Genomic DNA, 15,671 nt, shown 5'->3' on the forward strand with positions numbered 1-15,671 from the left:
GTCTAGTTGCACCATTAGGCCCCACCCTCTCCCCTGATGTTAGCGGATTCCCTGTATAAGCTTTATAGTACCTTTACTGTTGGTTATAAAACGCATGCTGGCTGGCTGCCTAGCTGCGTATTTCACAGCCACCGCCGCATTGGCTGAGAAGCAGCTCTCAGCTTCTCCTTCCTGTATAACCCGCCCCCAGACTCCCATTGGCTAGTTACATACACACACGTGACGTGTGATGAGGTCAACGGTTGGGGCGGCAATGGCTAGTATCAGAGCCAGATTTACACATACTGTATACCGAGACCACCCGAACTACCGTGATCCTAGGGAATCCAAGCCATCCAAAGGAAACTTTCGCCCTGGGCGCCACAAGGTCTAGAATCTGCCCTGGTTACATGCATTGTTGGAAATGACAGATCTTCAGGAGAGTCTTGGCAGGGTAAGCTAACTTGCTAAGACATCCAGTGGCACTGGGGAGGTGGGGTGTACTAATTAACCAGGCCAAGGTCTGATGGTGGAGCCCAGTGGGTGCCCAGGTTTAGTTTGACCAGTACCTTTTGTCCACATATCTGTAGTTAAGTGGATAGTGGGTACAATGCCATTTTGTAGGTCAATAAGTAGGTATCGTTTTTTTAACCTCCCAGTACAGGCGAGGAATTGCCAACCAACTAACTAACCATTCTTTCTTTTAAAGCAACAGAGGAGAAAAAATGCCACAAAAGAAGAAAAGCATCTTCAATAATTAACACGGACCCCAATGCCACCATTGATTTACATTTTTGTAATCAAACAATTAAAGTACCTTACAAATCAATCCTTCCTTCCTTCCCCTGCTTTCCACTCCATACACTACTCCCACCTCCCTCAGGCCTCTGGGCTAGTTCTTCATTAATGAAGGCTTTCTTGGTTACTTTCTTTGAGGTTCTTTAGTTTATTAAACTGCCCCCCTGTCTGCCACTGCAGTGCCATTCTGTGTCCTAGAGGTGCCATGTTGGAAGTGTAAGTGCCACATGTTTGTGCCGCCTGCCCACTGCTGTCGCTTAGCCATCCATCTACATCAGTGCAAACGTTTGGCCTAAACTGGATGAAAAAAATATTGTGAGGGTATGCGGTTAGTATTCCGATCGTCGGGATCCTGGTGGCTACAATACAGACGCCGGGATCCCGATGGGGACACCATACCGCCGCCGGTATACCGGCGAGGTAGGCGATTTCCCCCGATGGGTGAACAGAACCTGTGGGAGCAAAGCTCACCACCGAGCCCAAAGCAAGGCGAGCTCACAAGGGGCTTAGTTGCGCTCGCCCCTCTGCCGGCATTATACCTCTCGGGATGCCGCTGTCAGTATACAGACATTCGGCATTCCGTGCGGTGGCGATTCATACCAAACCCAAGGTGAGCTGTGAGGTGGTTAGACGCAACTGGAAATTACTGTAAGAACAAAATAAAAGGCCCAAATTATGTGATCTTAGCTGTTTGAATTAAAATTTATTTGAAAAATAAAATACACAAATTAAAAAACAAAACACGTGAGAAGTGGCGGCGCACAGCGCTAGTTTTGATTATAAAAAAATATTAGAATAAATACAAAGACGATATTTATAAGTTATAAACAACTTATTTGTATTAGTCTAATGATTTTTATAGTAAAAAAAAAAAATTGTAGTATACTGTAGTGTGGGCCTAATTCCGACCTGATCGCAGCAGTAAATTTGTTAGCTAATGGGCAAAACTATGGCCCTCATTCCGAGTTGTTCGCTCGCTAGCTGCTTTTAGCAGCATTGCACACGCTAAGCCGCCGCCTACTGGGAGTGAATCTTAGCTTAGCAGAATTGCGAACGAAAGATTCGCAAAATTGCGAATAGAAATTTCTTTGCAGTTTCTGAGTAGCTCGAGACTTACTCTGCCACTGCGATCAGTTCAGTCAGTTTCGTTCCTGGTTTGACGTCACAAACACACCCAGCGTTCACCCAGACACTACCCCGTTACTCCCGCGTTTTTCCCAGAAACGGCTGCGTTTTTTCACACATTCCCAGAAAACGGGCAGTTTCCGCCCAGAAACACCCACTTCCTGTCAAAAACACTACGATCACCAGAACGAAGAAAAAACCTTGTAATGCCGTGAGTAAAATACCTAACTTTTGAGTAAAATAACTAAGCGCATGCTCTCTGCGAACATTGCGCATGCGCAGTAAGCGACTAATCGCAATATAGAGAAAATCGGCAACGAGCGAACAACTCGGAATGACCATCCATGTGCACTGCTGGGGGGGGGGGGGGGGGGCAGATGTAACATGTGCAGAGAGAGTTAGATTTGGGTGGGGTGTGTTCAATCTGAAATCTAAATTGCAGTGTAAAAATAAAGCAGCCAGTATTTACCCTGCACAGAAACAAAATAACCCACCCAAATCTAACTCTCTCTGCACTAGCTAAACAAATTTGCTGCTGCGATCAGGTCTGAATTAGAGTTAGACCCTATGACAGGTGAGACTCTGCCTCCCCTAGCTGCACCTCACAATACACACATATATATATCCTGTAAATAGTTGCTTCTACATAGCTTTCACTATAATGTTAAACATTCACCATATTCACATTTATTATACCATGAGGCAATTAAAACACTAATATTTAAAAAAAAGTTCTGTGATGACCACTTTACTTGTTGTGGTCTTAGGGGGTATCCAATTAGCCGTGGTAGTTTACAGCGGGTAACTGGTTCGCCGGGGACTATTCTATTAGCCCCGATAGCACGTACTTATCAGGGATTGGTTTCGCTTGGTTATAAATAACTATTTTTGCCGCCATAAGTGCTGCGAAAATACATAGGTCTGCAGCTTATCGCGGACCAGATGTATTTTCAAGGAAAACGGGGCAAAGTAATTGGCAATATCAAATACTAATAATTGGATGGGTTGGGTTCAAAATGGCGGCTGCATCCAAACAGTGAGAATCCCGAAAGGGGGACATTAACCCTCCCCCTGCAGCCTAAACTTACCTTCCCCCTTTACTCTGTGCTGCTGGGGGAAACCCGCTCCTTCCACTATATATTGTAACTCTTACCCTTTGTCATCCTGCTGCCTCCATTTCCCTCTTCCAGTCATGCTACTGCTCTCCCTGTCACCATATGGGCCCCCTGTATAGCACAGGTGTAGCACGGGTGGCTCTGGTGGATCGCGTGCCTGACCCCTACCTCCACCCTGTATTGGCAGCTGCAGAGCAGGAGGAGGTGAAGCAGAGGGGGCGCACACTGAGTCAGAGACTAGGTAGGGAGCAGGGCAGGCCAGAGGAGACACTGACAGCCGACACATGCCGGAGCTCTGCCGCCCTCTTTATATGTCTCACTGTCTGCTTGTAGCCAGGTTTTATTAAAAAATACACACCTCCCCATGGTGTGTGTTTAGATTTTAAATTCAGGGAGTGCTGCACTCCGTGGGGTACATTTACTAAGATTCGTATTTTCCAAATTCATGTCCAAGTTCAATCACGAATGACATCGACAGTGTAAAATTGCAACTTTTTGAATTGATTACGATGGATTTACTAAGCTGTCGTATTCGGGTTTTTCTTTTGTTCCGATGTTGATGTCATTCGTGGTTTTTTACCTATTTTTACGGCAGTGATTAGCAAAACACTGCCGACTTTTTTTACAATCAATCTCGGCCGGATCTGTGTGATCCGTGCTGGGGTTTTTTTTTTTTTTTTTTTTAATTAAACACTGTAAAATAATAAAAAAAAATGCGTGGGGTCCCCCCTCCTAAGCATAACCAGCCTCGGGCTCTTTGAGCCGATCCTGGTTGCAAAAATATGGGGGGGAAAATGACAGGGGTTCCCCCATATTTAAGCAACCAGCATCGGGCTCTGCGCCTGGTCCTGGTCCCAAAAATACGGGGGACAAAAAGAGTAGGGGTCCCCCGTATTTTTAAAACCAGCACCGGGCTCCACTAGCTGGACAGATAATGCCACAGCCGGGGGTCACTTTTATATAGTGCCCTGCGGCCGTGGCATCAAAAATCCAACTAGTCACTCCTGGCCGGGGTACCCTGGGGGAGTGGGGACCCCTTCAATCAAGGGGTCCCCCCCCCCAGCCACCCAAGGGCCAGGGGTGAAGCCCGAGGCTGTCCCCCCCCCATCCAATGGGCTGCGGATGGGGAGGCTGATAGCCTTTGTTGTAAAAGAAAAGATATTGTTTTTAGTAGCAGTACTACAAGGCCCAGCAAGCCTCCCCCGCATGCTGGTACTTGGAGAACCACAAGTACCAGCATGCGACGGAAAAACGGGCCCGCTGGTACCTGTAGTACTACTACTAAAAAAATACCCAAAAAAAGACAAGACACACACACCGTGAAAGTATTATTTTATTACATACATACACACATACATACATACATACTTACCTTAAGTTCCCACGCAGGTCGGTCCTCTTCTCCAGTAGAATCCAAGGGGTACCTGTTGAAGAAATTATACTCACGAGATCCAGGGGTCCAGGCTCCTCGGGAAATCCAGGGGTAATCCACGTACTTGCATAAAATAAGAAAACGGAAAGCCGAGCCACGAACTGAAAGGGGCCCCATGTTTTCACATGGGACTCCTTTCCACGAATGCCAGAAACCCACTCTGACTGATGTCTAAGTGGGTTTCTTCAGCCAATCAGGGAGTGCCACGTTGTAGCACTCTCCTGATCGGCTGTGTGCTCCTGTCCTCACTGACAGGCAGCACACGGCAGTGTTACAATGTAGTGCCTATGCGCTACATTGTAACCAATGATGGGAACTTTCTGCCCTGCGGTTGACCTAAAGTGACGTCACCGCTGAGCAAGAAAGTTCCCAGCATTGGTTACAATGTAGCGCATAGGCGCTACATTGTAACACTGCCGTGTGCTGCCTGTCAGTGAGGACAGGAGCACACAGCCGATCAGGAGAGTGCTACAACGTGGCACTCCCTGATTGGCTGAAGAAACCCACTTAGACATCAGTCAGAGTGGGTTTCTGGCATTCGTGGAAAGGAGTCCCATGTGAAAACATGGGGCCCCTTTCAGTTCGTGGCTCGGCTTTCCGTTTTCTTATTTTATGCAAGTACGTGGATTACCCCTGGATTTCCCGAGGAGCCTGGACCCCTGGATCTCGGGAGTATAAATTTCTTCAACAGGTACCCCTTGGATTCTACTGGAGAAGAGGACCGACCTGCGTGGGAACTTAAGGTAAGTATGTATGTATGTGTATGTATGTATGTAATAAAATTATACTTTCACGGTGTGTGTGTCTTGTCTTTTTTTGGGTATTTTTTTAGTAGTAGTACTACAGGTACCAGCGGGCCCGTTTTTCCGTCGCATGCTGGTACTTGTGGTTCTCCAAGTACCAGCATGCGGGGGAGGCTTGCTGGGCCTTGTAGTACTGCTACTAAAAACAATATCTTTTCTTTTACAACAAAGGCTATCAGCCTCCCCATCCGCAGCCCATTGGATGGGGGGGGGGACAGCCTCGGGCTTCACCCCTGGCCCTTGGGTGGCTGGGGGGGGGGGACCCCTTGATTGAAGGGGTCCCCACTCCCCCAGGGTACCCCGGCCAGGGGTGACTAGTTGGATTTTTGATGCCACGGCCGCAGGGCACTATATAAAAGTGACCCCCGGCTGTGGCATTATCTGTCCAGCTAGTGGAGCCCGGTGCTGGTTTTAAAAATACGGGGGACCCCTACTCTTTTTGTCCCCCGTATTTTTGGGACCAGGACCAGGCGCAGAGCCCGATGCTGGTTGCTTAAATATGGGGGAACCCCTGTCATTTTTTTCCCCATATTTCTGCAACCAGGATCGGCTCAAAGAGCCCGAGGCTGGTTATGCTTAGGAGGGGGGACCCCACGCAATTTTTTTTGAACAAATAAGCACTTTCCCACCCCTTCCCACTGATATACATGCACGGATCTCATGGATCCGTGCATGCCTATCCAATCACGAATAAAAAAAAAAGGTCTGTTTTTTTTTAGCACTTTTTTACGAGTTGTAATTTTTCACGGCAGTGTTTGTTTGTTTTTTGCTTTGCACTTCTTAGTAAATGACCGAGATTCATACTTAAACAGCCGCGTTTTGACCGATGGTGTATTCATTCGTAATTTTTTACCTGAACTTGCAAAAAATTACGAATGCCCTCATCACTGCCGTGATTAGTGCTTAGTAAATTACCGAGATGACACTTTGATGAAAAAACGGCATCTCGGTCAAAATCGGGAGCTTAGTAAATTTCCCCCCCTGAGTCTAAACACACACACCATGGGGAGGTGTGTATTTTTTTTCTTTATATAAAACCCACCACTGAAGGGGTTAAATGATAAGCATTTCCTAAACATATCTACAGGGGACTGCAGTAGATGCCAAGGAAAATAAGAATTTACTTACCGATAATTCTATTTCTCGGAGTCCGTAGTGGATGCTGGGGTTCCTGAAAGGACCATGGGGAATAGCGGCTCCGCAGGAGACAGGGCACAAAAAGTAAAGCTTTCCGATCAGGTGGTGTGCACTGGCTCCTCCCCCTATGACCCTCCTCCAGACTCCAGTTAGGTACTGTGCCCGGACGAGCGTACACAATAAGGGAGGAATTTTGAATCCCGGGTAAGACTCATACCAGCCACACCAATCACACTGTACAACCTGTGATCTGAACCCAGTTAACAGTATGATAACAGCGGAGCCTCTGAAAAGATGGCTCACAACAACAATAACCCGATTTAGTTAGCAATAACTATGTACAAGTATTGCAGATAATCCGCACTTGGGATGGGCGCCCAGCATCCACTACGGACTCCGAGAAATAGAATTATCGGTAAGTAAATTCTTATTTTCTCTATCGTCCTTGTGGATGCTGGGGTTCCTGAAAGGACCATGGGGATTATACCAAAGCTCCCAAACGGGCGGGAGAGTGCGGATGACTCTGCAGCACCGAATGAGAGAACTCCAGGTCCTCTTTTGCCAGGGTATCAAATTTGTAGAATTTTACAAACGTGTTCTCCCCCGACCACGTAGCTGCTCGGCAAAGTTGTAATGCCGAGACCCCTCGGGCAGCCGCCCAAGATGAGCCCACCTTCCTTGTGGAATGGGCCTTAACAGATTTAGACTGTGGCAGGCCTGCCACAGAATGTGCAAGTTGAATTGTGCTACCAATCCCACGAGCAATCGACTGCTTAGAAGCAGAAGCACCCAGCATTGTTGGGTGCATACAGGATAAACAGCAAGTCAGATTTCCTGACTCCAGCCAACCTGGAAACTATATTTTCAGGGCCCTGATAACATCCAGCAACTTGGAGTCCTCCAAGTCCCTAGTAGCCGCAGGTACCACAATAAGCTGGTTCAGGTGAAACGCTGACACCACCTTAAGGAGAAACTGGGGACGAGTCCGCAGCTTTGCTCTGTCCGAATGGACAATCAGATATGGCTTTGTGAGATAAAGCCGCCAATTCTGACACTCGCCTGGCCGAGGCCAGGACCAACAGCATGGTCATTTTCCATGTGAGATATATCAAATCCACAGATTTGAGTTGTTTAAACCAATGTGATTTTTTAGGAATCCCAAAACTACGTTGAGATCGCCCAGTGCCACTGGAGACATCAAAGGGGCTGTATATGCAGTACTCCCTTAACAACTTCTGGACTTCAGGAACTGAAGCCAATTTCTTTCTGGAAGAAAAACAACAGGCCGAAATTTGAACCTTAATGGACCCAATTTGAGACCCATAGACACTCCTGTTTGCAGGAAATGTAGAAATTAACCTAGTTGAAATTCTTCCGTGGAGCCTTCCTGGACTCACACCCTGGCACATATTTTCACCTAAGTGGTGATAATGTTGTGCGGTCACCTCCTTCCTGGCTCTGACCAGGGTAGGGATGACCTCTTCCGGAATGCCTCTTTCCCTTAGGATCCGGCGTTCACCCGCCTTGGCGTCAACGCAGCTGCGGTAAGTCCCGGAACAGACACGGTTCTTGCCGAATCAAGACCCTTCTTAGTATCTCTTGAAGTTCCGGGAACCAAGTCCTTCTTGGCCAAACCGGAGCCACGAGTATAGTTCTTACTCCTCTCCTTCCTATCATTTTCAATACATTGGGTATGAAAAGCAGAGGATGGAACACATACACCGACTGGTACACCGACGGTGTTACCAGAGCGTCCCAGCTATTGCCTGAGTGTCTCTTGACCTGGCGCTTCAGGTGGGACGCCATCATAACCACCTTTGGTCTTTCCCAACGGTTTACAATCATGTGGAAACTTCCAGATTAAGTTTCCACTTTTCCGGGTGGAATTCATTTATGCTGAGGAAATCTTCCCAGTTGCCCACTCCCGGAATGAACACTGCTGACAGTGTTATCACATGATTTTCCGCCCAGCGAAGAATCCTTGCTGTCATTGCCCTCCTGCTTCTTGTGTCGCCCCGTCTGATAACGTGGGCGACCGCCATGATGATGTCCTACTGGATCAGCACCGGTTGACTTTGAAGCAGGAGTCTTCCTAGGCTCAGAGCATTGTAAATTGCCCTTAGCTCCAGTATATTCATGTGGAGAGAAGTCTCCAGACTTGACCACACTTCCTTGGAAATTTTTTCCCTGTGTGACTACTCCCCAGCCTCTCAGGCTGGTATCCGTGGTCCCCAGAACACAGTCCTGAATGCTGAGTGTGCTGCCCTCTAAAAGATGAGCACTCTGCAGCCCCCACAGAAGAGACACCCTTGTCCTTGGAGACAGGATTATCCGCTGATGCATCTGAAAATGCGATCCGGACCATTCGTCCAGCAAATCCCCTGAGATCTGCCGAATGGAATCGCTTCGTAAGAAGCCACCATTTTTCCCAGGACTCCTGTGCATTGATGCACTGATACTTGGCCTGGTTTTAGGAGGTTTCTGACTAGGTCGAATAACTCCTTGGCTTTTTCCTCCCGGAGGAACACCTTTTTCTGGACTATGCCCAGAATCATTCCTAGGAACAGCAGACGTATCGTCGGAAAACAGCTGCGATTCTTGGAATATTTAGAATCCAGTCGTGCTGTCGTAGAACTACTTTAGATAGTGCTCTTCCGACCTCCAACTGTTCTCTGGAACTTGCCCTTTTCAGGATATCGTCCAAGTAAGGGATAATTTAGATGCCTTTTTTCTTTGAAGAAACATCTTTTCGGCCATTACCTTGGTAAAAGGCCCGGGGTGCCGTGGATAATTCAAACGGCATCGTCTGAAACTGATATTGACAGTTCTGTACCACGAACCAGAGGTACCCTTGTTGAGAAGGGCAAATTTGGACATGGAGGTAATCCTTGATGTCCAGGGACACCATATAGTCCCCTTTTTTCCGGTTCGCTATCACTGCTCTGAGTGACTCCATCTCGATTTGAACCTTTTATGTAAGTGTTCAAAGATTTCAGTTTAGACTATGTCTCACCAAGCCGTCTGGCGTCAGTACCACAATATAGTGTGGAAAAATAATACCCTTTTCCTTGTTGTAGGAGGGGTACTTTGATTATCACCTGCTGGATATACAGCTTGTGAATTGTTTCCAATGCTGCCTCCCTGTCGGAGGGAGCCGTTGGTAAAGCAGACTTCAGAAACCTGCGAGGAGAAGATGTCTCGACTCTCCAATCTGTACCCCTGGGATAATACTTGTACTATCTAGGGGTCAACCTGCGAGTGATCCCACTGCGCGCTGAGACTCTTGAGACTACCCCCCCACCTTGAGTCCGCTTGCATGGCCCCAGCGTCATGCTGAGGACTTGGCAGACGTGGTGGAGGGCTTCTTTTCCTGGGAAGGGGCTGCCTGCTGCAGTCTACTTCCCTTACCTCTATGTCTGGGCAGATATGACTGGCCTTTTGCCTGCATGCCCTCATGGGAAAGGAAGGATTGAGGCTGAAAAGACGGTGTCTTTTTCAGCTGAGATGTAACTTGGGGTAAAAAGGTTGGATTTCCCAGCTGTTGCCGTGGTCCCCAGGTCCGATGGACCGACCCCAACTAACTCCTTCCCTTTATACGGCAATACTTCCATGTGCCGTATGGGATCTGTATCACCTGACCACTGTCGTGTCCATGACATCTTCTGGGTGATATGGACAACGTACTTATCTTGATGCCAGAGAGCAAATATCCCTCTGTGCATCTCACGTACATATATATAGAATGCATCCTATTAAATGCTCTATATGAATAAAATATTTTCAGTCAGGGAATCCGACCAAGCCAACCCAGCACTGCATCTCCAGGCTGATGGCGATCGCTGGTCGCAGTATAACCACCGTATGTGTGTATATACTTTTTAGGATATCTTTCCAGCTTCCTATCAGCTGGCTCCTTGAGGGCGGCCGTATCTGGAGACGGTAACGCCACTTGATAAGCGTGTGAGCGCCTTATCACCCTAAGGGGTGTTTCCCAACGCGCCCTAATTTCTGGCGGGAAAGGGTATAACGCCAATATTTGCTATCGGGGTAACCCCACGCATCATCACACACTTCATTTTATTTTATCTGATTCAGGAAAAACTACAGGTAGTTTTTTCACTCCCACATAATACCCTTTTTTGTGGTACTTGTAGTATCAGAAATATGCAACACCTCCTTCATTGCCCTTAACGTGTGGCCCTAATGAGAAATACGTTTGTTTATTCACCGTCGACACTGGATTCAGTGTCCGTGTCTGTGTCTGTGTCGACCGACTGAGGTAAATGGGCGTTTTTAACGCCCCTGACGGTGTTTCTGAGACGCCTGGACCGGTACTAATAGTTTGTCGGCCGTCTCACGTCGTCAACCGACCTTGCAGCGTGTTGACATTCTCACGTAATTCCCTAAATAAGCCATCCATTCCGGTGTCGACTCCCTAGAGAGTGACATCACCATTACAGGCAATTTCTCCGCCTCCTCACCAACATCGTCCTCATACATGTCGACACACACGTACCGACACACAGCACACACACCGGGAATGCTCTGACAGAGGACAGGACCCACACTAGCCCTTTGGGGAGACAGAGGGAGAGTTTGCCAGCACACACCAAAACGCTATAATTATATAGGGACAACCTTATATAAGTGTTTTCCCTTATAGCATCTTTATATATATCTCAATATCGCCAAAATCAGTGCCCCCCCTCTCTGTTTTAACCCTGTTTCTGTAGTGCAGTGCAGGGGAGAGCCTGGGAGCCTTCTCTCCAGGCTTTCTGTGAGAGAAAATGGCGCTGTGTGCTGAGGAGATAGGCCCCGCCCCTTTTTCGGCGGGCTCGTCTCCCGCTATTTAGTGAATCTTGGCAGGGGTTAAATATCTCCATATAGCCTCTGGGGGCTATATGTGAGGTATTTTTCGCCAAAAAAGGTTTTCATTTGCCTCCCAGGGCGCCCCCCTCCCAGCGCCCTGCACCCTCAGTGACTGCCGTGTGAAGTGTGCTGAGAGGAAAATGGCGCACAGCTGCAGTGCTGTGCGCTACCTTTAGAAGACTGCAGGAGTCTTCAGCCGCCGATTCTGGACCTCTTCTTACTTCAGCATCTGCAAGGGGGCCGGCGGCGCGGCTCCGGTGACCATCCAGGCTGTACCTGTGATCGTCCCTCTGGAGCTGATGTCCAGTAGCCAAGAAGCCAATCCATCCTGCACGCAGGTGAGTTCACTCCTTCTCCCCTAAGTCCCTCGTTGCAGTGATCCTGTTGCCAGCAGGACTCACTGTAAAATAAAAAACCTAAGCTAAACTTTCTCTAAGCAGCTCTTTAGGAGAGCCACCTAGATTGCACCCTTCTCGGCCGGGCACAAAAATCTAACTGGAGTCTGGAGGAGGGTCATAGGGGGAGGAGCCAGTGCACACCACCTGATCGGAAAGCTTTACTTTTTGTGCCCTGTCTCCTGCGGAGCCGCTATTCCCCATGGTCCTTTCAGGAACCCCAGCATCCACAAGGACGATAGAGAAATATATATATATATATATATATATATATATATATATATATATATATATATATATATATATATATATATACACACACACATATATATATATATATATATATACACACACACACATATATATATATATATATATATATATATATATATATATATATATATATATATATATATTTCTCTATCGTCCTTGTGGATGCTGGGGTTCCTGAAAGGACCATGGGGAATAGCGGCTCCGCAGGAGACAGGGCACAAAAAGTAAAGCTTTCCGATCAGGTGGTGTGCACTGGCTCCTCCCCCTATGACCCTCCTCCAGACTCCAGTTAGATTTTTGTGTATATATATATACATACACACACACACACACACACACACATACATATATACACACACACATACATACACACACACTGCAGCTCCGGAGGACTCCTGTAATAATGCCTGCTATAACGTGTAAAAAGGGGGACTCTGCCTGCCGTACTGTGTTATAGGGGCTTTACCTGGCGTAATATGTAGCAGGGGCTCTACCTTGCACAATTAATGTGTAGGTGGCGTTAATGTGCCGCGTAATCTGAATAATAGAGACTTCTGTACAGTGTAATATTGGTATTATTTTGTGGCCATGCCCCTTCCCCATGAAGCCACGCCCCTAAATTTTTGGCCACTGGCCCCGTTTTGTATATGGGGGGCGTGGGGACGATGGTGTTTCTTGCACACAGCGCTACAATGTCTAGTTACTGCACTGCACATAATCGTGGCTTTCTTAGTGAATTAATGCATTTTACGTTAGAATGCATCTAATTTAGGACAGAATGGAGTTCAGCTCTGAAGCCGGCCCAATATAAATTAATATATGACATCCTGTGACAGGATGACAGCTATAGAATTACAGCAGGTTCCAAGGGATGATGGAACGGGTGTGAGAAACGAGTGTTTACTCTCCAGATGTCACCGACTGTTTACAGTACACATTGGAGCCTGCCGGCGGCACGTGCTTGGGTGATATATCTGCTGCCCGGAGTGCAAAAGCAGCTTGAATTTAACCAGCCTTCTTCCTGGCCTTCACTGCAGCAACCATGCAGTGTGTGTAACCTGCAGCCTTTAACCCATTGCCTACCAGTCTATGAGGGGACGCAGCAGTGTGGAGAGGATAGATTGGAATACAGTAAAACCATCATTTGTAGCACTGGTAGTAAGAAGTATAACTACGCCTACATATCTTCCCGGGACACTGACTGATTTACTTGAATTGGGCCCCATCTGCTGGATTAAAGTAATAAAACATAAACACACAGTCTCTGAACTGTATATTAAAAAATGTGCAAAGAGGGGTGTGCAATGAGCCCCCCCTCCCCCCGGCCCGACAGCCATGCCACCAAGATGGTGCGGCTACCTCTACTATCTGCTGCTGGTCCCTAGTACTGTAATATACTCCTGTTTTGACAGGATTTTTGCCACTAATCATATATAATAAAAGGCTAACACTACTCCTCACCTCTATGGGGGGAATTTAAGTGTTTTGCACACACAGCGGCCGCTAAATGGTGCCCAACGCAGCAATTTAAGTGTTGCTCCGTTCGGACGCACACAGCCGCCGGCAAGGAGATTACTGTTATGTTGTTGCATCACTTTGACGGGCTGGTAACTGCAGTGAGAGCTGAAAGCCTGATCAGTGAGGGAATCCCCCCTCCACCCCAATCAAATATATTATTTATATATATATATTATTTATTTATTTATTTATTTATATGTGACTTATTAGTAACTCTGCCATATACAGCCAACTTGTTGATTAGGTGTACTCCTGTACTGGTCCTTTCATTCCTATCATTTTGGGTACACAGGAACCCCCTCCTGTGTGCACCACTGTGGTGTGGACCTTTTTTAGTTTTATTTTAAACCTAGAATTTCTGTGTCTTCCCTTTTATGTATTATTTATTTTAATGTCCGATAACTATAGACTCATGTTGCCTGCTGTCAAGTGGCTTCAGAGGCCATTTTGTTAGCTAGAAAGGTACCATACCAAATGGCCTTTTTGATATACAGTACATGTAATGCATCTTGCAGAAAGAATTCAAGGCTTCTTAAAATCCAACATTTATAGAAATTTCAATCTGCAAGGACTTACTACAGAAAGTGGATGTAAATGGTGATGAAGTTTATTCTAACCTTTCTGGCAGTGACGGGTTGTCCAACAACGAGGTTCCTCCACTCCATTTATCACAGTCTTCACACAGGACGACTCCAGGACCCCAGGACAGACATCGGCACATTCTAATATCGGCTTGTTACCCACTATGTAGTGATTGTCCACTACTTCGGACAACAGAGACCAGTCTATGGTGGAAATGTGGCAAAGCTCCTGGTTGCGCTCAATGCGCACTGCCCCTCGTAGGATGTTGGTGAGGCTGGGAAGGCCCAACTCTCTCAAGTGGGGCATCTCAAAGATCACCAGTGAGTAGTGGAAGAAAAGATCTGTGCCACGGATAATGGACAGATTGGGGAAGAGTTCTTGTAGACTTTCCAGGCCATAGACACGAAAAAGGAGAAGGTATTCTGTGATCATTGTCAATCGGGGGAAACTTAGGCCTCTGAAATCCTCGGGTTTGGTGCCAAACATAAGCAAGATCTGTAGATTTCCTTGGATAATGGTACAATTCTCCAACTTATGGAGCTGAGACACATCATTCCGGATGTCCATACTGCCACAGACTAGAGGAGAAGAGAAGATAATCATGAGACAGAACATGTAGATCATGTCATAACCACAGGAAAAGGGTACAAACCCCCCCCCCCCCAATCCAATCAATACCATGGAACATCTGTCAATTGTCAGTTACTTGCTGAACGCACATGCCACCCCACCATCCAATTAGTAATCCAGATACAGTTTTCTATCCCAAGGGTCTACAAAACCCATGGTAGACACCCTACAATAACATGCAGCCATAAAAACCACGCAACCATATTGATCGTAAACCATGATTCATTGGGTTAGATTCCAAAAAAAATAAAAACATGGAGAAAAATAAATAAACCCTTTGGTTTCAAAATGTCTCACAAACACACCTCAAACTTTTTCTTTTTTTTTTCCCATTCAGCAGGTTTGCTGATTCGTCAGTTAGCAGAACTTAGTCCATGCTATGGTACATTATTTAGCAAATGGGTGGGAAACTCACCAAATTTCCAGGAGTTTATACTACTACACCTGTGTACAATGCCCAGATGTACTCTTCGGCTCATATATTGAGTGTAATAGCGCCAGAGCCTCCTGAGCCATTTAGCTCACTACACGTCCCTGATAAGATGACTTCCTGATGGTGGGTGGGACACCGGCTCTGGTCCCTTAAATGTGTGGCTATGTACTGTACATTTCTACATGATTTAAGGAGTGAAAAGGTTTCATAAGTTGCCTCCAAGTTAGCGGCGCGTGATTAAAGAGTCCTGGCCATTGGTTGAACTTGGACAGCCTCACTACATTCTGCTTTTATGAATGACAACACATGTAGAGGTTGCATTCCCACTTTGGGCCTATTTCAAGACAGACTTCAATTTATTGAATGATGGAAAAAACCCATAAGAACCTTGGAAAATTACAACATTCCTAAAGTAGTGTCAACATTAGCAGTCACTTTGAAATAATACTGGCATATAAATATTACACCACCAGCAAAGACTGTGGCCACTTCAACACGCACACTTGGCCGAGCTCCACTAAAGTATTGGTGGCTGACTCGTCTCACAAATAGCCCAACAGATAAGATATAGGTTTCATAGGC

At 46.7% G+C, this 15,671-nt stretch overlaps 1 protein-coding gene across 3 annotated transcripts in view; it reads right to left on the reverse strand.

Annotated features, from left to right (window-relative positions):
- Nucleotides 1-15,671, reverse strand: part of INSRR (insulin receptor related receptor) — a 91,414-nt gene that overhangs the window by 62,887 nt on the left and 12,856 nt on the right. For all 3 annotated transcript variants that reach the window (XM_063947122.1, XM_063947121.1, XM_063947120.1), the window contains exon 2: nt 14,062-14,604. In XM_063947122.1, the coding sequence (XP_063803192.1) occupies nt 14,062-14,604 (543 nt within the window). The remainder of the gene's footprint in view (nt 1-14,061; nt 14,605-15,671) is intronic.

The sequence above is a fragment of the Pseudophryne corroboree genome, chromosome 12 (genome assembly GCF_028390025.1).
Source record: "Pseudophryne corroboree isolate aPseCor3 chromosome 12, aPseCor3.hap2, whole genome shotgun sequence".
NCBI lineage: Eukaryota > Metazoa > Chordata > Amphibia > Anura > Myobatrachidae > Pseudophryne > Pseudophryne corroboree.